Here is a 25,295-nt window from a genome sequence, read left to right on the forward strand (position 1 = left end):
AAGGAAGTGAGTGAGTCGGGTTGACCGCCGCTTTTAACAGTATTCCAGTTATATCACGGCGTGTCAGCTTAATGTGGGAGGAAAGCTCGAAGTGATGCAGGTCTTAGACGTTTACCACTTCGGTGAAACCCACGAGCACGGGTATGGTGCTGACAAACCTAGAAGCATAATCGGGGCGAACCGGGATTGGAACCAACAATCATGGGTTTCTGGCGTACCCAAGGGACGCAACTCTGCACAGCGAATCGCGGCGCCTTAGACGACTGGGCCACCTGTGCCCCCGAACTGATTAGAAAGAAAAGAAAGATGACAATGAAGCTCACAGTTTGTGTCATAACCATCCCTTGTAACGTATTCATAACGTCCAAAACTGTTCTCGCATTCTCGACTTTTCACATTCTCGTGGTTTTGATACATAGCACATTTTGTCAAAAGTCGACAACGCGAGAGAATTCGACATTCGGACATGATGAAAAATTTCGCAATCTCGCACTGTAAAATTAGGCCACAAAGACACGGAATTGCGAGAACGCGACATTTCATTTTCTCGCGTTTTAGACGCTGTCCGTGCGCATGCGAAATGTCATAATGTCAAGGCGCATGCGCACGTTAGTAGTCCTGTGGTCATGCTTCTTGGATGCTCTTTATTCTCCAAGTAGCATTTAGCAAACTTATGACTTGAGCTTGAAAATGCTATGTAATTTACGAACACAAAGTCCTATGTAGAATAGAGTAGAGTCATCTCCCTTTGTTACCGTTTCCTATGTATTTTTAATTTAAAACCCTCAACATGCTCAATATAATTTAACAAAAGAAATCGCATGAAATATGAATGTCACTTATTTCAACCTATTGGCACCTGCTAAACAAAACATAGGCTATACAATCATGTTCTTCTGTGGTCACCTTACCTCGTATTTATTTTAAAACAGCCATCAAATGTCAGCTCTATGCTGCGCCTCTGAGGTAAACAAGAAAAGGGTGGCCGGAAATTACGGCGCGACACGGGCTTGAACTTAGCCAGCGTTTCTGATTGGTTGAAATGTGTATCATAATATCAGCACTTGGTGAAGGGAGGGAAATTCCAGACCGTCAATGATAATCTGCTTCGGAATGTTTAATTATGCTGCAGATTTCATTGTCAGACCCAATATTTTGCAAGCGGGCCTACCAATGGCGGTTTTGAATTTTCCTCCTTTCACTGTGTGCTAATATTTCGATCCACTACTTTTTGTTGTAGCCAATCAGAAACGTTTGGCGAGTTCAAACCCGTGTAGCGCCGTTATTTCCGGCCACCTTTTTCTTGTTTACCTCGGCGGCGAAGCTTAGGGTTGAGATTTGATCGTTGTTTTAAAATATATACGAGGTAAGGTGACCACAGATAAACAGATTGTGTTGCCTGAGGTTTGTTTAGAAAGTTCCAATAGGTTAAATAAGTGACATTCATATTTCATGCTAAAATGAGCTATGATTCGAACCGAGTGCGAAATCTTGAATAAAAACCAAGATGGCGGGTGTCACTCCTTGTCTCTATGTATATAGAGGGGAGTGATTTTTTTCTATACGAATATATTTTATTATACACGCTATTATCGAGATCCTGTGAATAACACTTGCACGTTCTCTACATACACGCCTCATGAATGCTGATAGTCGATTTGCTCAAAACACTGACTACATATTTTATGCACAGTATCTTTCTGAAATTGAACAAGTTATGTCAAATGTTTCCATTGCAATGCGAAAGGGATCCATTCACAAGGTAGAGATGTTACATCTGAAAACCTTACAGATTCTGATTCTCTGAGAGAGATATTAAAATGTGATGAAGGCTACAAGTTCTTGAAACCTTTCAGAGGAACTCCATCATACTGGCAGTCTGCTCTGAAAGATTTATTTGCAATGATAAGACAACTGGGTATTCCAACTTGGTTTTGTTCATTTTCATCAGCTGACATGAGATGGCCAGAAATGATTGAAACAATACTCAGAGAAGCAGGTGATAAACGCAAAGCCACTGAACTTGACTGGTCTGAAAAATGTTCTGTACTCAGGAAAAATCCAGTGACAGCAGCCCGAATGTTTGACCAAAGATTCCATTGCTTCTTGAAAGAGGTAATCATGTCACCAGCTGAACATACTGGAAAGATAAAAGATTACATCTATCGTGTAGAATTCCAGCATTCCAGGTTCCCCTCACACTCACTGCCTTTTCTGGGTTGACAATGCTCCAAAGATTGATAAAGATAATGATGAGACAGTAACATCTTTCATTGATTAATATGTCACATGTGAGATGCCTTCAGTTGAGAATGATGAAGAATTGTTTAATATCATCAACAGTGTACAAAAACATAGTAAAAGACATTCAAAGACATGCAAAAAAAAATGGCACAATCTGCAGATTCAATTTTCCTCGTCCCCCAAGCAATGAAACGTTCATATCACGAGCAGGTTGTCTTGACAAAGAACAAAAAAATGATTTGCCCCAAACCTGTGAAGATCTAATGAATATGAAAGTGAGGGCCATACCAGACGCTCAAACAATTTTGAAACTGATTTGGCAAGGACCAACAGATGATGAGCAAACATTTGAGTCAGTAGTTGATGCATTGTTCTCCGCCATTGTTGTTTCGCAAGACATATTTCAACTAGCATGTGATACTCTATCCAAAAAGACAAATGTTGTGATGAAACACAATCCCAATGATGTATGTGTCAATCAGTACAAGCCAGATCTGCTCAGATGTTGGAATGCGAACATGGACATTAAGTATATAGTTGATGCCTACTCTTGTGTTGTCTACATCATTTCATATATTTCAAAGGCAGAAAGAGAAATGGGATTACTGTTGAATAATGCAGAAAAAGAAGCAAATAAGGGTATCACTAATGCAAAATCTGCTCTCAAGAAAGTTGGTGCTGTATACCTACACAATAGAGAAGTGAGTGCTCAGGAAACTGTCTTTCGAGTTTGTAATTTGAGATTGAAGGGGAAGGATCACGTAAAATGAGTGAGTGAGTGAGTTTGGTTTTACGCCGCTTTTAGCAATATTCCAGCAAAATCACGGCGGGGGACACCAGAAATGGGCCTCACACATTGTACCCATGCCGGGAATCAAACCCGGGTCTTCGGCGTGACGAGCGAACGCTTTAACCACTAGGCTACCCGACCGCCCCTCACGTAAAGTACAGTTCATTCCAACTGAATGAGTTTGCCTCTTAAAACCCTGCAGAACCAACGACAGAGTGGTGAACTAGATGAAGATGAAATGTGGATGACAAGCATTGTTGATCGATACAAGAGCAGACCCAAAGGTGACGAGTGATAACATGTGTCTTGCAACGTTTTGCTCAGAATACAGAGTGCTGCCAAAATCTGAACTATCAAGGGTTTCTGATGAGAAACGCCGTAGTCCATTAGTAACATTGGAAAATGACCTTGGTCATGTGAAAAAACGTATTCAGAGTGATGCAGCAGTTATCAGATGTCATTTTATCACAATTGTGTGGATTAAACAATGTTAAAGCTCATGATGTCAATCACTGGAGTGTCTGGTCCAGACTTGATTATTTATAGACTGCCATCACATAGCTGGAATATTGGTGAGTGCTGCATTAAACAACATACAAACAAATGAATTGTACTTGTGTTTATCATAATTATAGACCTGTATTTATCTTCGTGACTTTTATTGCGAAAGCATCTTCTACATAATATGAATGGACTCTACATGTATTATCATGAATATGGACTTGAGGCCAACTTCTCATTTTACAAGGAATATAATTGTTGAAAATTACATTGATTCTACATTGTACTTGATAAAACAATGGGGCAATCATGGCAATAATGCCCTTTTATTGATTGAAAAGACACTGATATGTTTCATGCAGTTCATGTCAAGCTATTGCACATGCTCAATTATTTTGTGTATAATATCATATGTACATGAGGTGCACTGTACATATTATGTATATATATATTTAAGAAATATAAACATGTATATCTGAAAAGTACTAATCTAAACCAATTTGTAAATCTTGTTTAATGAAAGACACTGACATATTATTATCATCTGTATTTATAAATAATGACATTTGTAGTAAAAGCAGTTTGTACAAAATATGTAAGACTTGTTCTTTATTATCATGATTAGGCCAACACACAAGACCCGTAAAGATCCGGGGTAGAATAGGTCTTCAGCAACCCATGCTTGCCGTAAAAGGCGACTGACGGGATCGGGTGGTCAGGCTCGCTGACTTGGTTCATACATGTCATCGATTCCAATTGTGTGGATCGATGTTCATGATGTTAATCACTGGATTGTCTGGTATAGACTCGATTATTTACAGACCGCCGTCATATAGCTGGAATATTGCTGAGTGCGACGTTTAACAACAAACCAACCAACCAACACACAAAATACCAACTTGTTATCTTACAAGGAGGATATTTGTTGAAAATGTAATACTATTGATTGTACAAGATGTGGGAGTGTTTGTTTTGTATACTGTTAATATATACTTCTTTTTCTGTGTTTATGTTATTTCTATGTATAGATTTTAGCATGTATATATTTTAGCTGACATAAAAGAAAAGAAATTCATGTCAGCTTATGGCACTTTCTCAATTTTTCTATGTACTACATGTCACACATTCTAATACGATAAAACCAAGGACAGATTCATTGCCCATAGGTTTGTTTGAATATGTGTAGAATAAAATGACGCTTACAGTTTAAAGTTACTGATTAAACTGATGGAGACGTGGTATTTTACCATAATGGCATGGAGAAATATTACAGTGTATCATCATGGCCCTTGGTTGTTCATTGGGGACTGCCTATTTAATATTCCCTGTGTGCATCATGTACCTGTACACAAGGAATGTCACAATTCACTGATGTATCTATATGTTTATACCTGATGATAGGGCACACAATAACCTACGGATGTATCGATTCATGTTTTAACTGTATCCAATATTTAAGAAGTGGTATTTACATTTGCAACAACCTGATCTAATTTGTACTGTTGAAAGAAATGGTGCACTCATGTATTTAGAAACAAGTGGTTCCATAACTATTTGACAGTAATTCATAAACAGATGCTTATGATATGGTGAGAAACACAAGATAGACCCTACTTTTAGCAGAGATTTCTTATGAATCTGGAATTGATTTTGCTGTCGTTATTTCACAGGGCCCCTCCACATTGTAGTTTCGTCGGTGGAGTCTGTCCTATGAAGGGGTGTTAAATCTGTTCATGTTTGAATTCTCTGTAAATTTTCATAATGTTTTTTTATTTCAAGTCTAAAACACCTCAGGGTCCCTCCACATTGTATTTTCGACGGTGGAGTGAGTCCCATAAAGGGGTGTTGAAGCTTTTCATGTTTGAATTCTGTTTAAATATTCAAAATGTTTTTTTTATTTCAAGTTTAAAACACCTCAGGGTACCTCCACATTGTATTTTCGACGGTGGAGTGAGTCCCATAAAGGGGTGTTGATGACGATGAAATTCATACATCAGATCCACATTGTTTTCATTGTGTATCAATTTTCAAAAAGTATTATTTGTGTTTCACTACAACCTAGTATGTATGTAAAGAAAAGTGACAAAAACATTCCATAACCTTTACTGAAAGAAGAGTTCATTTTATGTTTTGGACTATACCATAAGCATGTGTTCATCAATCACCATCAAATAGTGATGATATCAGGTGTTCGTGAAAAGGTGAATATATTTGATAGCCGGAGTAGTTATAAGGCCAGGTTGTTGCAAAATGTAAATACTATCCTTTTGAATTTTTGTTACAGAATTAAAACATGAATCGATACATCCATAGGTTATTGTGTATCCTAACAACAGGTTTAAACACATACATAACATACATACATACATAAATTGTTACATCCCTTGTGTAGAGGTACATGATGCAAACGGGGAACATGAAATAGTCAGTAAATGAACAACCAAGAGCCATGAGAGGCATTGTACATGTTGTATACAATGTATTATTTCTCCATGCTATTAAGGTAAAATACTACGTGTCCATCTGTTCCATCAGTAAGTTCAAACAACACTCATATTCAAACAAGCTGTGTTAATGAAACTGTCCTTGAAATTATGCCATAAGTGTTTTCAAAAATAATAATCATGATCTGAGGCTGAGATTAGTTGATGTAAGAATGACCCAGTATAAAATAGGTGAGCTTGAAGGTCTTATTGCTGTTTTGTTTTCTTGTTACATGCAAAATGATGAAATGTGAAAATTGTCTATTTCAATGTAAATAATTTGACAATTATTATGCTTGTCTAATGCTGTTTATACAATGTTTTAGCATGTATATATTTTTGCTGACCTAAAAGAAAAGAAATTCATGTCGGCTTATGGCACATACATACCTACATACATGCACACACACACACATACATTACAGACACGTGAAGATCCAGGGTAGAATAAGTCTTCATCAACCCATGCTTGCCGTAAAAGGCGACTAACGGGATCGGGTGGTCAGGCTCGCTAACTTGGTTGATGCATGTCATCAATCCCAATTGTGTTGATCGCTGCTCATGATATTAATCACTGGATTGTCTGGTCTCCTGGCTCGAATATTTAAAGACTGCTGTGATATAGCTGGAATATTGCTGAGTGCGGCATTAAACAACATACATACAAACATACATGTTGGGGATATACTGATTATGTTTTTTTGTAATGAGTGTATTCAATAACAATATTCTATTTTCAGTATTATAACAATTTGTTTGAAACATAAAGAACATTAATCTCCCTGGGGTTATACCTTTGAATAATGATCATCCTTTCATGACAAGAATGCAAGTTATTGAAGTAATATATTTATAACCTAGATGAATGCATTTATTTCAAAACTTTGATCAAGTTGTATTTAAATCAGATACAGTGATATGAACTATTTGCAAGTGTTAGTTTTAATCACAGGAACTCGATATTGGTCAGTAAATAAAAATATATACCCCCTGAATGCAAGTACAAAAAAAGAAGAAGGATGGTCACTCGCCATCTTGCCGGTTTGTTTACATTCGATATCCAAGGCGACTTTTCTATTATACGCTTATTGACAAGCGCATTTCTTGCCGTAGATTGATAAATAACTCAATTCTACACATGTGCAAGTCATCTACATTCGATTAATGTACCTTACTTACCGAAAAATCGACAGTATATTTCGCGAGCTGAAAAAATGTTACCAACCCCGAGCGGAAGTAGATTTCAAATGCGGGCAGAATCGAGCGAGGCACCTGATTGGCTGAAAATACGCAGCCCTCTAATTAAAGAAATTAGCGCGAAATTTGAAGACAGTTATCTGGAGTGACAGTTGCATCTAAATAATTACATCAGATAATTTCTTCAAATGGTAAATATTTATTATAAATATGTTTTTCATTTTATATTATACTTGTCATCTAAAGCTAATTAATTATTAGCGAGTGAATTTATACAATGCATCACTTTATTAAAATAATAGGCACATTTTCATGTTTATTGCCTGTGCCTGATCAAATTATGAATACTGGTCATGCTGATTGAAAAAGAATAAAGTGAACATTTCAACTTTATATTGATCATTAATGCAAAAGTAATAAATCTATTTAAGAATAATAAGTAAATTACAACATAAAATGATCATATGAACATCACAAACCAACCCAAATCTCATGATGTGTCACGATAAACATTTCAATTCAATTAATCATATAAACATATCAAATAATCATAATTTACATTGTTACAGATCACTGTCATAAACATCTTGGCTTGATATAACTATTCGACCCGTGAAGATTCCGGGGTAGAACAGGTCGTCAGCAACCCATGCTTGCCGTAAAAGGTGACTATGCTTGTCGTAAAAGGCGACTAACGGGATCGGGTGGTCAGGCTCGCTGACTTGGTTGATGCATGTCATATAGCTGGAATATTGCTGAGTGCGGCGTTAAACAACAAACCAACCAACCAACCAACCAATCATATAACTATTCATGATTAGCAGAATATAAAAGGGTTTTGTACATTATACATTAAAACCTAAACGGCATCATGCTGGAGCTTGTTTCCAAATTTAACAACGATAAAATAACCCAAACAATACGTAGAGACTCAAAATGCTAATGGTCAGCTTGAAATGATGCAAAATTAATGATGGACGCATTTAGTGTAATTCACTTTCGCGCATTTCGTGTGATTAGTTATTTTAATGCATACCTCGCATACAAGGGTTTCGCATTTAACTACAAACATTAGGGTTACATGTATATTTGTCATTTCATAAGGACCAAACCTGACCGAGTGTTAACTAAGTCCAGCATTACTGCTAGCCATGAATCTACCTGTATTTACGACAGGACATATTTTACTTTTGAACTGTGTTGAAACTTGATTTCTCATTTATCAAACTGTTACCAAAGTATTGATCAAGGATACTAATTGTCATATACTGAACAAAAGTTCCTGTGACATTGAATAAGATTTAATGCAAAGTTGTGTAAAAAACCAAATCTGAAACAATTTCGGTTTGCAACAGATAAAAGATTCCTGTAAGTATTCAGATGGTTTAAGTTGCAATACTGACATACTGAAAATGCGTGATTTCATAAAAAAACAACATGAACATGCCAAAATGTCAATTTACAAATCAATAGCGTGTGTGTACACCTCTGGTTGCGATGCAAGCAACACATCTTCGTCTCATGGAATGGACCAGGCGTCGCACAAAGTCCTGTAGGATATCTGTCCATATCTGCTGGAGCATGTTTCGAAGTTCCTGGAGTGTCTGTGGAACACGTTGTTGACGTGGAAGGCGCCGATCCATCTCATCCCACATGTGCTCGATTGGTGAGAGATCAGGGGAGCGGGCCGGCCAGGGAATGACATTCACGTTGTTCTGTTGAAGAGATTCCTGAACAAGTCAAGCAATATGAGGCTGGGCTTTGTCATGTTGAAAGGTAATGCCTGGGCCATGACGACGCAAAAACGGTAGAACAACAGGGCCGATGATCTCGTCGCGGTAGCGCTGTCCGTTAAGATCTCCCTCTACCACTATCAAACGGGTCCTCTGTCTTGCTGTAATCCCACCCCATACCATAACGCTGCCGTCCCCGAACCGATCTTCTTCCATGACACAATGATTGACGTTCACCCCGACGTCGGTACACTCGAATCCGTCCATCGCTGTGGCTGAGGTGAAAACGAGACTCGTCAGTGAAGAGAACTTGTCTCCACTGTAGACGTGCTTGACGGTGGTTTACTGTCAAAATGGGACGTCTGGCGGGTCTTCTGGTGACAATCCCTGCACATCTGAGGCGACGACGTACGATTTGTGAAGATATTCGTCGAAGGCCAGGCATGCTTCTTGCAGTCACTGTTACCTGGCTGGAATCGATTTCGTAGGTGTGTTGTTCGAATCCAGTTGTCTTGTTGATTATTGGTTACGCGTGGCCTGCCACTCCGAGGATGGTCTTTGACTGCATTCGTCTGTTGCCAACGTTGCCATAAACACCAAATGGTGTTTCTGTGGACGTTAAATTGTCTTGCAACATCACGTTGACTCGATCCTGCTTCAAGCATACCAATGGCTCGCAGACGCTCATTTTCTGACAGGCGTGGCATTTCGTAATGTTGAATAATTGCGTCATTTTGTTGTTTTTCTGAGTGGTTGTTGTCAGCACGATGCTAAACAATGCATATGGAATCCAGTTAACGCACATGTTTTATACCAATTCTTGGGTAGTAAAATGCATGGGGCTTGCATAAAAGTAAACTTTTGCCTTGAATGCATGCTTTTAATTTCTGTAGCAGTTGCGTATTTGTGGCTTGATTCCATACATGAAAACCAAACTTTACTTGTTTGAAAAATACACTAAAATATTGGTGTCACAGGAACTTTTGTTGTTGAGTATATTTTGGGGACCCAAATTGATTTACCCTTCAACATACTTAGGTGACACACACATCGAGGGATCTTTCCAAGGTAGGGCCTCTTCTCGGTTGTTTTTGTCTTGCCATATCTTTTTCACCAAGAGGTTTGATGTTCGTCCCAAGAACGATAATATTGCCTGCTCCCTTCTTAGTTTCTACTTGTAGTGCTTCTGTTATAGTACCTGTTGTTGCACCTTTGGTTAGCATTTGAGCTTTGTGTTGTATTCTGTTGAGGCGGCTCAAGACAGTTTTTGATGCTGATTGACATGCCTCACAACTATAGTCAAATTTTGATCTGATAAATGATTTGTAGAGGTCCAGCTGAATGTCGGTCGAGGTACCCCAAGATGTGCCAGACATTTCCCGCAATACGTCCAGGTCCTTATGTCATCTGTCCTCCACGTATTCTATATGTTTGATCCAAGTGAAGAGTTGATCTAGGATCACCCCAAAGAAGTTTGTGGATTTTTCGAATTTGATTGGTTTTCCTTTTATTGAGACATGGGGTATCATAGCATCTTTATCCCTGTGTTTTGATAGAACTAATGTTTATTTCACTTGAAAGGGTAAACCCCCATTTATTGAACCATTGATCTACTCCGTCCATGGCGGACTGGCGTTTTTTCTGATTTGTGAAATATCTCTGTCTTTTACCCATATTGTTCCGTCATGAGCGAATTTATAAGCTTGGGAAGGAGAATTGACATTATCAAAAAGATCATTGAACATTGTGTTAAACAGGGTTGGGCTTATAATGCTGCCTTGTAAGCATGCCATTGTCCAGTGACATAGGATCAGATCGATTGTTCCCTATTTTAACTGATAGCGACCTGTCTTGCAGGACCTGTCTATGAAGTTTGCCATATTCTCTTCTACTTCATTTTGTGCTAGGTTTGTGAGGAGTCTGTTGCGCCATACCATGTTGAAGGCTTTGCGGAAGTCCAGACATACTGCGCCTAGGTATTTTCTGTTAAATTGAGCTTTTTAAAATCATTTTCTGGTCTTAGTATATGATCTTGATATGTGTATACATTTCAGAAGCCACTTTGATTAGGCTTGATGTGGTTGCCAGTTTCAAGGTAATACATGAGCCTTTTTGTAACCAATGCGTCTTTCCCATGATGCACCAAGTCTGTTTATGTATTGTCAACACATAGGTAGTCTCTATTATACACCCAAGAGCATATAGGTGATATAACTTTGACCTTATTTCACTCTCATCCCTTCTCAGCCTTAGCAGCCTGTACACTTCCTTTAAGGTACTTTAATACACGAGGCCTCCCTCAAGAAAATTAATCTTGGCGTGATCCTAGATCAAAACCTCACTTAGAGCAAACACAAAGAAATTGTTGTAAACAGATGTCATAATGACCCGAACGTATTGTGGGCAATTTCAAGCACCACTCTTGGGGTACCTCTAGGGACTTTCAGCTGGACCTCTACAAAATCACTTGTCAGATCATAAATAGGCTATGGTTGTGAGGCTTTTCACTCGGCATCAAACTCAGTCTTGAGCCACTAACCCCAGGTGCAACAACAGACACTTCACAAGAACTTCCATTCAAACTAAAAGGGAGCAGGCAGTATTAATCGTTTTGACAAAAACAAGATTAAAACTCCCGAGATGAGGCCCTAGCTCCGAACAAGTCCCTCACTAAAGCCATCTGGGATATTGGTACGTGAGCTCATCCGAAGTCACAATTGTGATGGCATTCAGCCACCACAATTAGTTCTACACCCTCCCTGGACACTGCTTTAACATTAGACTTCACAAAAACAGAAGACACAATCCTTCTACGACCAGTAGCTATCACTAAAATGCAAACTGGTGTATCATATACACTGACATATCCAAGAATCCTAGAAACAACAATGCTGGTTACGGGATCCATATCCATAGTTCCAAACCCCAAGCACATTCGCTCCACCTGCCTGAAGGCAATTCAACATACTGGAACTACCGGAAGCAAAGGCAGCCATCCTATCAGACTCCCTAAGTCCATTACACGCTATCAGCAATGCTAATGTCAGCTTTTTGAATGATGCAACATTAATGAGGAACGTATTTTAGATGCATTACGGTAATACATTTTCGCGCATTACCGTAGTACTTCTAGTACACGTATCATTAGTCATTTTAATGCAACTGGAAGAGTGCACATTACTTTGGTGCTCAAAACATTCCAAAAACGTTATAGCTAATTCAAAATATGTTGAATAACTTGACAATGAACCTACTCATGTAGATGAAAATATATCATAATAACATAATTTCAAGTTCCAGAAATCAGAGACAATAAAACACATTCAAAATGAAAACGACCACTGAAACAATGCACGAACATGTTTGGCAACCCCTGCAGCAGCAGATACCTCACCAACCCCTGCAGCAGCAGATACTTCACCAACCCCTGCAGCAGCAGATACCTCACCAACCCCTGCAGCAGCAGCAGATATCTCACCAACCCCTGAAGCAGCAGCAGATACCTCACCAACCCCTGCAGCAGCAGCAGATACCTCACCAACCCCTGCAGCAGCAGATACCCCACCAACCCCTGCAGCAGCAGATACCTCACCAACCCCTGCAGCAGCAGCAGATACCTCACCAACCCCTGCAGCAGCAGCAGATACCTCACCAACCCCTGCAGCAGCAGCAGATACCTAACCAACCCCTGCAGCAGCAGATACCCCACAACCCCTGCAGCAGCAGATACCCCACCAACCCCTGCAGCAGCAGCAGATACCTCACCAACCCCTGCAGCAGCAGATACTTCACCAACCCCTGCAGCAGCAGATACCCCACCAACCCCTGCAGCAGCAGATACCTCACCAACCCCTGCAGCAGCAGCAGATACCTCATCAACCCCTGCAGCAGCAGATACCTCACCAACACCTGCAGCAGCAGATACCCCACAACCCCTGCAGCAGCAGATACCCCACCAACCCCTGCAGCAGCAGATACCCCACCAACCCCTGCAGCAGCAGATACCCCACCAACCCCTGCAGCAGCAGCAGATACCTCACCAACCCCTGCAGCAGCAGATACTTCACCAACCCCTGCAGCAGCAGATACCCCACCAACCCCTGCAGCAGCAGATACCCCACCAACCCCTGCAGCAGCAGATACCCCACCAACCCCTGCAGCAGCAGATACCCCACCAACCCCTGCAGCAGCAGCAGATACCTCACCAACCCCTGCAGCAGCAGATACTTCACCAACCCCTGCAGCAGCAGATACCTCACCAACCCCTGCAGCAGCAGCAGATACCTCACCAACCCCTGCAGCAGCAGATACCTCACCAACCCCTGCAGCAGCAGATACCCCAGCAACCCCTGCAGCAGCAGATACCTCACCAACCCCTGCAGCAGCAGATACCTCATCAACCCCTGCAGCAGCAGATACCCCACCAACCCCTGCAGCAGCAGCAGATACCTCACCAACACCTGCAGCAGCAGATACCCCACAACCCCTGCAGCAGCAGATACCCCACCAACCCCTGCAGCAGCAGATACCCCACCAACCCCTGCAGCAGCAGATACCCCACCAACCCCTGCAGCAGCAGCAGATACCTCACCAACCCCTGCAGCAGCAGATACTTCACCAACCCCTGCAGCAGCAGATACCCCACCAACCCCTGCAGCAGCAGATACCCCACCAACCCCTGCAGCAGCAGATACCCCACCAACCCCTGCAGCAGCAGATACCCCACCAACCCCTGCAGCAGCAGCAGATACCTCACCAACCCCTGCAGCAGCAGATACTTCACCAACCCCTGCAGCAGCAGATACCTCACCAACCCCTGCAGCAGCAGCAGATACCTCACCAACCCCTGCAGCAGCAGATACCTCACCAACCCCTGCAGCAGCAGATACCCCAGCAACCCCTGCAGCAGCAGATACCTCACCAACCCCTGCAGCAGCAGATACCTCATCAACCCCTGCAGCAGCAGATACCCCACCAACCCCTGCAGCAGCAGCAGATACCTCACCAACCCCTGCAGCAGCAGATACCTCACCAACCCCTGCAGCAGCAGCACCAGATACCTCACCAACCCCTGCAGCAGCAGCAGATACCTCATCAACCCCTGCAGCAGCAGCACCAGATACCTCACCAACCCCTGCAGCAGCAGCAGATACCTCATCAACCCCTGCAGCAGCAGATACCTCACCAACCCCTGCAGCAGCAGCAGATACCTCACCAACCCCTGCAGCAGCAGATACCTCACCAACCCCTGCAGCAGAAGCACCAGATACCTCACCAACCCCTGCAGCAGCAGCAGATACCTCATCAACCCCTGCAGCAGCAGCACCGGATGCCTCACTAACCCCTACAGCAGCAGATACATCACTAACCCCTACAGCAGCAGATACATCACTAACCCCTACAGCAGCAGATACCTCACCAACCCCTGCAGCAGCAGATACCTCACTAACCCCTACAGCAGCAGATACCTCACTAACCCCTACAGCAGCAGATACCTCACCAACCCCTGCAGCAGCAGATACCCCACTAACCCCTACAGCAGCAGATACCTCACTAACCCCTACAGCAGCAGATACCTCACTAACCCCTACAGCAGCAGATACCTCACTAACCCCTACAGCAGCAGATACCTCACCAACCCCTGCAGCAGCAGATACCTCACTAACCCCTACAGCAGCAGATACCTCACTAACCCCTACAGCACCAGATACCTCACCAACCCCTACAGCAGCAGATACCTCAACAAGCCTTACCACCCGATCCCGTTAGTTGCCTCTTACGACAAGCACGGTTTGCTGAAGACCTCCTCTAACCCGGATCTTCACGGGTCAAAATATCTCTTCAACTCAAGTCTGCGTCACAATAAACCATGTGGACATGCTTGCATTGTTCCGCCTGACACTGGAGGAGATGTAGAGACAATGTCACTCTGGCTCACCATACGGGATCAACACGCAATTAAGATTTGGTTGTTGGTTGGTTTGTTGTTTAACGCCGCACTCAGCAATATTCCAGCGATATGACGGCGGTCTGGACCAGACAATCCAGTGATTGATATCATGAACATCGATCCACGCAATTTGGTTGGTTGTTGGTTTGGTTGGTTTGTTGTTTTTCGCCGCACTCAGCAATATTCCAGCGATATGACGGCGGTCTGTAAATAATCGACTCTGGACCAGACAATCCAGTGATTGATATCATAAGCACCGATTCACGCAATTGTGATCGATGACATGCATCAACCAAGTCAGCGAGCCTGACCATCCGATTCCGTTAGTCGCCTTTTACGAAAAGCAGGGTCGCCTTTTTATAGCAAGCAGGGGTCAAAGTATGGTGAGGTATCTGCTACCCCGGATCTTCACGGCCCGCTTTTGTTAGAAGCTATCCCAGTCTTATTATATGTTTTCTCCACGGCAAGTCGTCGTAACAAAGCAAAGTAAAGTATTGACATACAATTCGTAACTATACACGCGATAAACATAGCAGCAACGCAGCTGTTCAGTTCTGTAACACAATCAAAGGGACATAACTCTATTATTTTTCAACATAGGTTTTACTGCAGCCATAGTGTTGCTAACGTAGGATCGTATCTCTTGGTATGAACTATAGAGCTTGTCTCCCCTTTTAGTGAATACAATTGCATTACTGTAAGCACTTTCTTATCTTCGTGAAACAAAACTCCCTGCTCCACTCTGTGCCTACGACAATGAAAGATTCTACAGATGATGCGTGGTGCGAGCCATTGTGACAAGGACATTAGCCTCGTCAGCTGGGCTGACATCATACCATCTGTATCTGGAGTATAAGCTCTAGGAACCTAGACCAATGATCGATCAGACAGTGTACAAAGATTATTAGCTCTGTGTATTTTCATACCATTAATATAATACGTTAAAAATAATACTAGTATCATGCGAGCCATTGGCGATCATAATATTTTTATATTCCCATTAATTGATATTTACGATACGGAAATACACGAAGGTAATAATCTTTTTATAAATCTCAATCGTAAAATGATCAACGTTTAAGATGTAATTTCGCTCAGTGGAGCACATTTTAGGCTCTTTGCGAAATGAACATTTAAATCTGTATGAACCGCTCTCTTGGTTTACCTTTGCACGTTTCAATTTGGACATCACCTCGTTACAATGTGGATTGGTGTGGAGTGGAGTGGAGTGGAGTGGAGTGGAGTGGAGTGGAGTGGAGTGGCACGATCATTTATTCATGATCACAATCAAACTTTGGTTGTTAATGAATCATTTAAATGCATCAATTTTGCCATTACATATTGTGTGTACAGACCGATGGCAATTGTTCATATGTTGTTCATATATATGTACGGACACACACGTACCTTGGTCAAAAGAGAGCCACATTGTACATCTGGCGTCTCTATTTATCAATTGTTATTGCAACTAGAAGAATCATGAATCAGACAACACTGCTTCTGTGTACACAACATTGTGTGGGAAGTTCAGAGATTATTTGTACTTACCTTAATTTGTTAGTTTTACGTACACATATTTTGTTCTCATGAAAAGGTGTGGGCACAAGTTATCCCAACTTAAGACATCCCCTAGTATAAATAAAGTTGTACGCTTATTTACTACTATTGCATTGAATAACCGAAGGGGTTGAAACATATTTTGCAACGTTTACGACAGAAAACATCTCAACTCACAATAACCAACGCCAAAGAACTTCGGATATTTTATACGTATTAGCTCGTCCCGACAATGAACTATAATTTAAATCCCAATTGATGAATATGTCTTAGATATAGAATATCAGAACCTTTTGACTACAACCTCACGAATAATTCTAAATGACAGACTCTAAATTGCAGAACAGCAAGCTTTGCAAAATCGTTTCTTCCTGATAAAGTCGAACTCTGTAATTCCTTGCCGACTGCATATGCTAAAGCCAGTACATTGAAAGATTTTAAAAGAATGATAAAAGGTGCTGAAAAGCATTTCAACAAACATGATTTAAGCTATTGCTCTAGGTTAAACCAAATTGTACATTGTCGCCTGAGACTGTAGTGACCTCATTGCTGACAGATTTCTAATGTTTATATCAACTAATCCAAATTGATCTTGTGGCTACCACAATGGAGATGCACTTCACTATTTCTATAATTGTACCAACTACACTGGCGCAAGAAAATAAACATGTAGTCTTACTCCACAGGATATGATATAACTCTAATCTTTATGGAAAAACAAATGCTAAAGCAAAGATTAATTTAGAAATACTAAAATCTGTTCATAATTTCTTATCAGCCTCTGGCAGATTTCCAAACTTCGTGTAACTGCAAACTATCGTTTTATCGGTCATGTAACTGATTTTAACTTACAGCGTTCAGACTCAACAACTGTGTTTTTATGCAAAATAATTACCTTATTATTTACCCTTGACGGATTATTATGAATGATGACATTGTATGACAACTGGACAAAAGGATTTAGAACATCTGATAATGTGTATGTTATCAATATTTTGATTGAAAAATATCTATTGTTACATAAAAGTAGATTCTATTGTGCGTTCATAGATCTTAAGTCAGCGTTCGATTCAGTGTGTAGGACAAGTTTATTTTACAAACTCTGGAAAGGTAATGTTAATGGTTACATATGTAGAATACTTAAAAATATGTATGAAAACGTTACATCTTGTATGTTTGTTAACGGTGGCTACACAGACTTGTTCCATTGCGAGTCAGGTGTACGACAGGGATGTGAATTATCTCCATTTTTGTTTTCATTCTTCGAAATGATATTGTTGACTTTCTTAATTCAGACGGGCAACGTAATATCCAATTAGGAATAATTGAACTTTTTATTCTAATGTTCTCACATGATATGGTCTTATTCGATAGTACAGTAGTGGGGTTGCAAAGACGCCTCGACAAAATGAAGATTTATTGTCATAAGAGGAAATTGTCTTTTATTAGAAGCAAAAGTAAAGTTATTGTATTTAGACGTAGTGGTCGTCTTAGAAGATATGAAAAGTTTTGGTTTGGCACTGACATTATAGAAATTGTTCCTACTTATAAATATTTAGGTGTTCACCTTTCATCATCTGGTAGTTGGTACTTTACACAGAAGACACTTGCACTACAAGCGACGAAATATCTTCTCGCTTTAAAATCAGGCTCAAGGGATTTTATGAAACTTCCTTATAGTGTACTTTTACAAATATATGTGATGTCAAAATACTACCTGTTCTTCTCTACTGCTCAGAGATATGGGGCTTTCACCCGTTTCAGGATGCCATCAATGTACATGATAGTTTAATTAAGAATATTTTACACTATGGGAGATTTGTCCCCAATATAGTTGCTCGTGGTGAGCTTGGACGTTATTCACTTAAAGTCAATCAACATGTTCGTATTGTCAAATATTGGCTCCGACTTGTTTCTCAAAAAACTAATATGATCCTTAGCCATGCTAATTCAAATCAATCTGGCAGAAAAAGGATTAAATTGCTGGGCACTAAAAGTAAAACAACATCTTTATTCATATGGTTTTGGCCATGTTTGGAATAGTCAAGGAGTAAATCATATTGGTTTTATTGATAACTTTGAAACAAGATGTATTGATATAGATAACCAACAATGGTCTAGCAGTCTAAGAACTTACTCAAAACTTTCGTTTTATTCTTGTATAAAGCAATATAATGTATTTGAAAATTATCAAGATTGTATTCCAGTAAGTGCGTATCGTATTACTCTGAGAGAATTTAGATGTTCTGGTCATACTTTGCTTATTGAAAATGGAAGGAAGTACAATATACCTAGAGCTAAGAGACTATGACCATTTTGTGTAAGACCTGAAGTGGAATCTGAATATCATTTTTGTTTACAATGTCCATACTATGACAGTTTGAGACGTAAGGTTCTACCTTATTGTTTTTACACAAATGTAACTTTTGATAAAACCCCATGCAAAATTAATGCTTTAGCTAAATTTATATTTCTTGCTTTTAAAAAGCGTAATAACTTTCTCATTGGCGCTGAAATTGTCTAACTCTGATATCATGTATATTTGTATAATGGGCCGGTGGCCCCTTTACTGAAATATAGCTCTCTCTCTCTCCCTAACTTCAATTCGTCAGCGTTCATATTGGAGTTATATTTCTACGACCTTGACATATATACTTAATGGGATTTGGAGAAAAGAGGGACAACAACTGCATTCTTCCCAATTGTTTTATTAAAACTGCATTGAGAAAATGCTATTTGCAGGCAACCTCTGACAGTTCGTGAAACAAATGAATTTATCACGATGGCAATGTTATTATGTTCAAATTTCGTCAGAGCATGAACACACGCTTCCAGCTTGGTCGAAGGGGAGCTTCATTGTACATATAACCTGTCTGTACTATCATGAGCAATTACATTCCCAACTTGCACAATTGTGAATGAATCAACATTGCATCAATCGATCGAAACAACATTGTGTGCGAAGTTACCAGGCTATGTTAATAAACATATTTCGTTAGAGACTTTGTGGAAACCGTGACAACATCCGTGTGTCAATTTTAATGAGTGAACTGGTCCTCTGAGTTTTCCAAATCTTGTTTTGAAACACCGTAATGCATAAATATGTTTTTCGAATTAAAGATTAGAGACAAAAACTCGACAATGACTCTCAAAGGTTTGGCTATGTGACATGGAAAGTTTCAGGTTTGCACATCAAGGAACAAGAGCAGATACAGCTTACACTTTCACATAATCATCCCGTGTAACTAAGTTATCAGACACTCGTAGCAATTAAACGTCGAAACTCTTGTTTCAGAAACATAATCAGTAATATACATCTGTATCATACATTGACCCGGGCAGATCTGGGGTAGAATAGGTCTTCAGTAACCCATGCTTGCTGTAAAAGGCGACTATGCTTGTCGTAAGAGGCGAGTAACGGGATCGGGTGGTCAGGCTCGCTAACTTGGCTGATGCATGTCATCGTATCCCAATTGCGTGGATCGATGCTCATGATGTCAATCACTGGATTGTCTGGTCCAGACTCGATTATTTACAGACCGCCGTCATATGGCTGGGATATTGCTGAGCGCGGCGTTAAACAAAAACAACAACAAACAAACACTGTCATACTTACATTCAACTTCTTAGCCTGTAGCTGCTCATCCCAGGGACAAGTCATAAATCAGGTAATATATAATGTCTGCTTTGACGTTGGAGTAGCAGCTGTACTGGAACAAGATTATTCCTTTGCCCGACATGGACTCAAAAAGTTGGTTGCAATTTTACTTCGTAGTTCAAATGAGAGATTCAGTTATAAGTTGTACACCTACTTTGGAATTGGCAGGTTCGAAAATAGTATTGAATGAATGAATAAATAAATGAATACGTTATTCGGCAGAATGTGATAAGTGATGCTTGGTGCTGGGTGAATAAATCAATTCCCTTAAGTTATGTCCCTAACTTGTATGATGTTATGTAATGATGTAATTGTATAATCGGTCTATAGTCGGTTTACCAAATTATTCATTCGTTCATTCATTCATTGAAAATGGAAACACAAAGCCTAGTCCATAATTCGGTACCTACTGGGCAACTAAATGAGACGCAAGGCAGGCCTTGGAAGATAGGCCTTGAATCGCACCCTTATACAGCCTGCCTTCTAGCTACAGAGACTTCGTTTGACGTGTGACTTATGTTTACACTGACAGCCATACCACAACCAGGTGTGTCGCGGAATAAAATAGTAAGTCAAAAAGAGGGGTGACGCAAGAGTAAAATGCTCAACTTACTCGAAGAGAACATCTGTTGTAGTTGTTACAACGAATGCATTAAAAAATCATTATTTTGTGTGAAAGGTGTGTTTAGAACAACCTCAGTCCGTCACAATGACAGCGCGTCGTAATACATGTACATCAGGTACACGACGTCACAATGACAGCGCGTCGTAATACATGTACATCAAGTACAAGACGTCACAATGACAGCGCGTCGTAATACATGTACATCAAGTACACGACGTCACAATGACAGCGCGTCGTAATACATGTACATCAAGTACACGACGTCACAATGACAGCGCGTCGTAATACATGTACATCAAGTACAAGACGTCACAATGGCAGACACGTTAGACGTGACGGGAGAAATTTTCGAAGTTATTAATGAACCTGTGGCAGTTACATTTGTTGGTAATCATTGACGAATTGAATCTTGTAAGGTGATTGTATGGATGTATCAAATAGTGTTAAGGTAAATTCATAGTTTGCTGTAGACTGTCACTGTCAGTCTAGACACGGATCGAGTCGACACTACGATAATTTTGGTGTGTGTAATTCTTCGTTTTGATCACTAGGATGGGTCGTAGCTAAGATATTCATGAACGATTATGCAGTCAAACTCTCTGACGTTTCTCAATGTATGCTAAACCGCTGAGTTTTTAGATAAAATGATCCAAATAATCAGAAACGACGTTTCTGTATGTATTCGTGCTAGGGATTCTCCGGGATCCCCCAACAATGCATAATTAGTCTGTCAGTGTTTACGTGATTTCAAGAATACGGTCTCACGAAAAACGCATGAACGTTAAATTGAGTCGCTCATGCACTTATGAATGCCAATTTCGCCAATCAGAATGAGATATCTAAGTATTGACCTGATACAGTTAGTAGATTATTAAATGATGACCTAACCCTAACCCTTACAACTTATGATGAAGCAGTGACATCGATGACGATAACGCGCACTTTCGAGTCAAGTTCGAGGACTCCAGAAGAGCAAGAAAATGTATTGAATGTATAATTATCCAGTTTATATTGATTTTTTCCAGGCATGAAATAATACAAACAAGCATGAAATACTCTTACCCCCCACCAATATGACATGTCCGGTTGTGTGCAATGCATTAGCTCCTGTAAACTATGTTCACTGGGCCTTTTTGTAAATGGCCTAATTGCAGCACTAAAAAAAGTTATAACTGGTGTTGTTTTTCCATCTGCAGTTTATATGTTACTGAATTTGTAATGAGTAAGGATGAGACATATGGACGAACAACTTCTTTATTACAATTAGGAGCGATGGTTTCGGTGTAGGTTCTAACACCATTATCAAGCAAGTGATGGTTCAGAGTATGGTTGACAAGAACATATATTGTTTATACAGTTGAGTAGGTTTAAGATCAGTTACACTGATGTATTTGTTATGAGTTGTGTTTCTGTATGAAGTTAGTCAGTGAATGCAACAACTGTGTCCATGACACTTTTGGAGGAACATACACTCAAGCGACGCAGAACTTACCGACAGGAAAGGAAATGTATTCAATACTGTGAGATGACATTATGTGCCAAGTTTGGTAAAGAAATATAGTACGTTTTTCAAGATCTTCTCCGGAAACGAGGACTACCGCCATTTTCAGCCTAAATCAAAGTCGTTGCCATGGAAACTCGAAAAATAACTTTTAAAAAAAATCCGAAGCTATCAAAAGGCACGAGTTCACCACTAGACCTATGAATGTGCAAAATATGGGGAAGAAAAATGGTACGGTTTTCAAGATCAGCTCCGGAAACGAGGACTACCGCCATTTTCAGTCTAAATCAAAGTCGTTGCCATGGAAACTCGAAAAATATATTTTTTTAAAATCCCAAACTATGAAAAGGCACCAGTTCACCACTAGATCTATCTATGTGCCAAGTTTGATGAAGAAATATAGTACGGTTTTCAAGATCTGCTCCGGAAACGAGGACTACCGCCGTTTTCAGTCTAAATCAAAGTCGTTGCCATGGAAACTCGAATATTAACTTTTTTTAAAATTCCAAACTATCAAAAGGCACCAGTTCACCACTAGACCTATCAATGTGCAAAATATGGTGAAGAAAAATGGTACGGTTTTCAAGATCTGCTCCGGAAAAGAGGACTACCGCCATTTTCAGTCTAAATCAAAGTCGTTGCCATGGAAACTCGAAAAATAACTTTAAAAAAAAATCCCAAACTATCAAAAGGCACCAGTTCACCACTAGACCTATCAATGTGCAAAATATGGTGAAGAAAAATGGTACGGTATTCAAGATCTGCTCCGGAAACGAGGACTACCACCATTTTCAGTCTAAATCAAAGTATTTGCAATTAAAACTCGAAAAATGATTTTTTTTTAAATCCCAAACTATCAAAAGGCACCAGTTCTCCACTAGACCTATCTATGTGCCAAGTTTGGTGAAGAAATATAGTACGGTTTTCAAGATCTGCTCCGAAAACGAAATGTGACGGACGGCCGGACGGAAGGACGGACGGACGGCACCCATTCCTTTATCCCCCTTCCACTTCGTGGCGGGGGATAATAAGTTCTAAGCATGTATCTAATAATGAACAATTACTACAGTGAATGGCCATGTAGTTCTGACGATTATTATTTTCAGATTTCATATCCCTCAATGAGTATTTGGCATCAAACATGGGACTTTGGACAAAAAGTTAGCTTCAGGTACATCGAGGAACCGATATCCATCTGAAATGATCAAACATCAAATCCCTACTGATTTCCCCATCTGAACTAAAAGAGAGTAGTGCAAGAGCCTCGTCTGTTTCATATTAAGATCTAAAAATACCCCTGAAATTAACAAAAGATATACTGTTAAGATGATTCCCAATTTAAATAAACTACGGGGCAAAATAAACTTATCACTTGTAAATGAAGTTTTATCTGAATTAAAGACGGTGAAATAAGTTAGAACATTATCAGTAAACATTCACCAAAACACACTCTGTGCACACATGAAAGTCACTTTTTGCAGGATTCACTGAATTCCATGAAGTCATGGAAAATAGGAACTGCTGAAAATGTTCGTGCATAATTATCACATTATTACCGCTGTTGGGCAGAGCAAGGATGCAGCATCAAAGAGAACATCATAGAAATGCCGAGACTCACACAAGAGGAACGTGACAGATCTACTGGTATGGCTGATATGGGGGCCTCTCAACGGCGGATTGCAAGAACGTTTAACCGTTGGAATCTGACTGGCCAAAAATTCAAGGACGAAGTTTTGCGACCTGTTGTAGTGCCATTCATGGACAGGCAAGAGGTACCCTTTTGCAGCAGGATCACGCACGACCTCATTGCACCTGACTTGTTCAGCAATATCTACACAACGTTAACGTCAACGTATTGCCTTGGTCTCCAGACATTAATCCCATAGAGTCTCTCTGGGATCATCGTGATCGACAGCTGAGACAACGCATACCTCCTCAGAAAACAGACAGCAGCTTGAACAGGTTTTACTGGATTAGAATTCCTGCTGACGTCACCCGGCTACTGACGACACCCATGAGGTGACGTATTTTGGCGTGCATTGATGCAGGGTGTGGTCACACACGCAAATAACGACTTGTCTTGTCACATGATTTGACTTTATGAGCTTCTTTTGAGTTTTAGTGTTAATGTATCAGTTATTTTGACCCCATGTCTCTATCGCCCGACCTTATGGCAAGTGCACTTCCGATATAGTATTGAAATTTTTACAGACATCGAAAAATGATTCCTGTTATTAAGATAATCACCATATGGTTAACGCCTGTCTCTTTCTGCAGGAACTGCAGAACATAGGAGGAGATAGGTATTGAGAGTGACTACGACTTTCAAGGATGACATTACTTATTTATACAGAGGACGTGCTTTGTTTTAAATTGTGTCCATTCTCACATTTCTTGATTTATACACATTCGCGGACTTGAAGAATTGGTCATCTTCTTTGGAGCTAATGTTGAAATGTCCACACCTTTCATTTATGTTGGAACTGCACCGGTAGGGGATGACACATTCTCCCACGCAGTAAAACACCCGAGGTCAACATGTATACATTCGTGAGGGGAGGCCTAATGCACAAAATGTATTCTATATATATAGGACACTGAAAGAAATAACTTACGCTTGGATATTTCTGTTTACACGTCACATGTTATAAAAAAACAGTGTCTACTCACGTTATTGAACATGTACTCCTACCTTCCATATAAGAAGATATGCTGAACACTTCTACACACATCCTCACTGTTACTATTTGAAAACATATTCAGATGGTAAATGTGTGTACAGAAACATGTTTCTATCTCAGTGAGGACTGACAGACATGCAATGTGAAAGGTCAATTGAGGTCTTCATAGATTGGCCCATCTGCGGAAAAAAGAAATCGTCTTAGAGAATATGAAATATGTGTATGATGTCTTTTTTTACAAGAAGTTAGATTGGTCATAGGCAACCAAATGTTTGCCATATCATAAAGGAAACAAACGTCAGTTGAAACATGCGATGTGGCACAAGGTAAGTTTGAAATTCAGATTTTACATCTGGTTTAATGTACTTTTGCAAG

At 40.2% G+C, this 25,295-nt stretch overlaps 3 protein-coding genes across 4 annotated transcripts in view; 1 reads left to right on the forward strand and 2 right to left on the reverse strand.

The window, feature by feature from the left end:
- Nucleotides 1-25,014, reverse strand: part of LOC125381521 (farnesoic acid carboxyl-O-methyltransferase-like) — a 30,283-nt gene extending 5,269 nt beyond the window's left edge. Inside the window, exon 1 of one of the 2 annotated variants that reach the window (XM_048398226.1) lies at nucleotides 24,932-25,014. The gene's annotated coding sequence lies outside the window, so the exon portion shown is untranslated. Of the gene's footprint in view, nucleotides 1-7,197; nucleotides 7,386-24,931 lie in introns of those variants that run through there. The other variant, XM_048398225.1, reaches the window with a different exon arrangement.
- On the forward strand, nucleotides 10,884-17,763 carry LOC125381603 (paternally-expressed gene 3 protein-like). The gene is made up of 3 exons (XM_048398673.1): nucleotides 10,884-10,924; nucleotides 12,439-14,712; nucleotides 17,751-17,763. The coding sequence occupies exons 1-3, from the start codon at nucleotides 10,884-10,886 to the stop codon at nucleotides 17,761-17,763; spliced, it is 2,328 nt and encodes a 775-aa protein (XP_048254630.1).
- Nucleotides 25,015-25,018: 4 nt separating the features above from the next.
- LOC124127857 (cell adhesion molecule 2-like) overlaps nucleotides 25,019-25,295 on the reverse strand; it is a 54,144-nt gene continuing 53,867 nt past the window's right edge. The window contains exon 11 of the mRNA XM_048398224.1: nucleotides 25,019-25,099. Within this exon, the coding sequence (XP_048254181.1) occupies nucleotides 25,071-25,099 (29 nt within the window). The 3' untranslated portion in view covers nucleotides 25,019-25,070. The remainder of the gene's footprint in view (nucleotides 25,100-25,295) is intronic.

The sequence above is a fragment of the Haliotis rufescens genome, unplaced genomic scaffold (genome assembly GCF_023055435.1).
Source record: "Haliotis rufescens isolate VD_foot unplaced genomic scaffold, xgHalRufe1.0.p SCAF_18, whole genome shotgun sequence".
In the NCBI taxonomy this organism is placed as follows: Eukaryota; Metazoa; Mollusca; class Gastropoda; order Lepetellida; family Haliotidae; genus Haliotis; species Haliotis rufescens.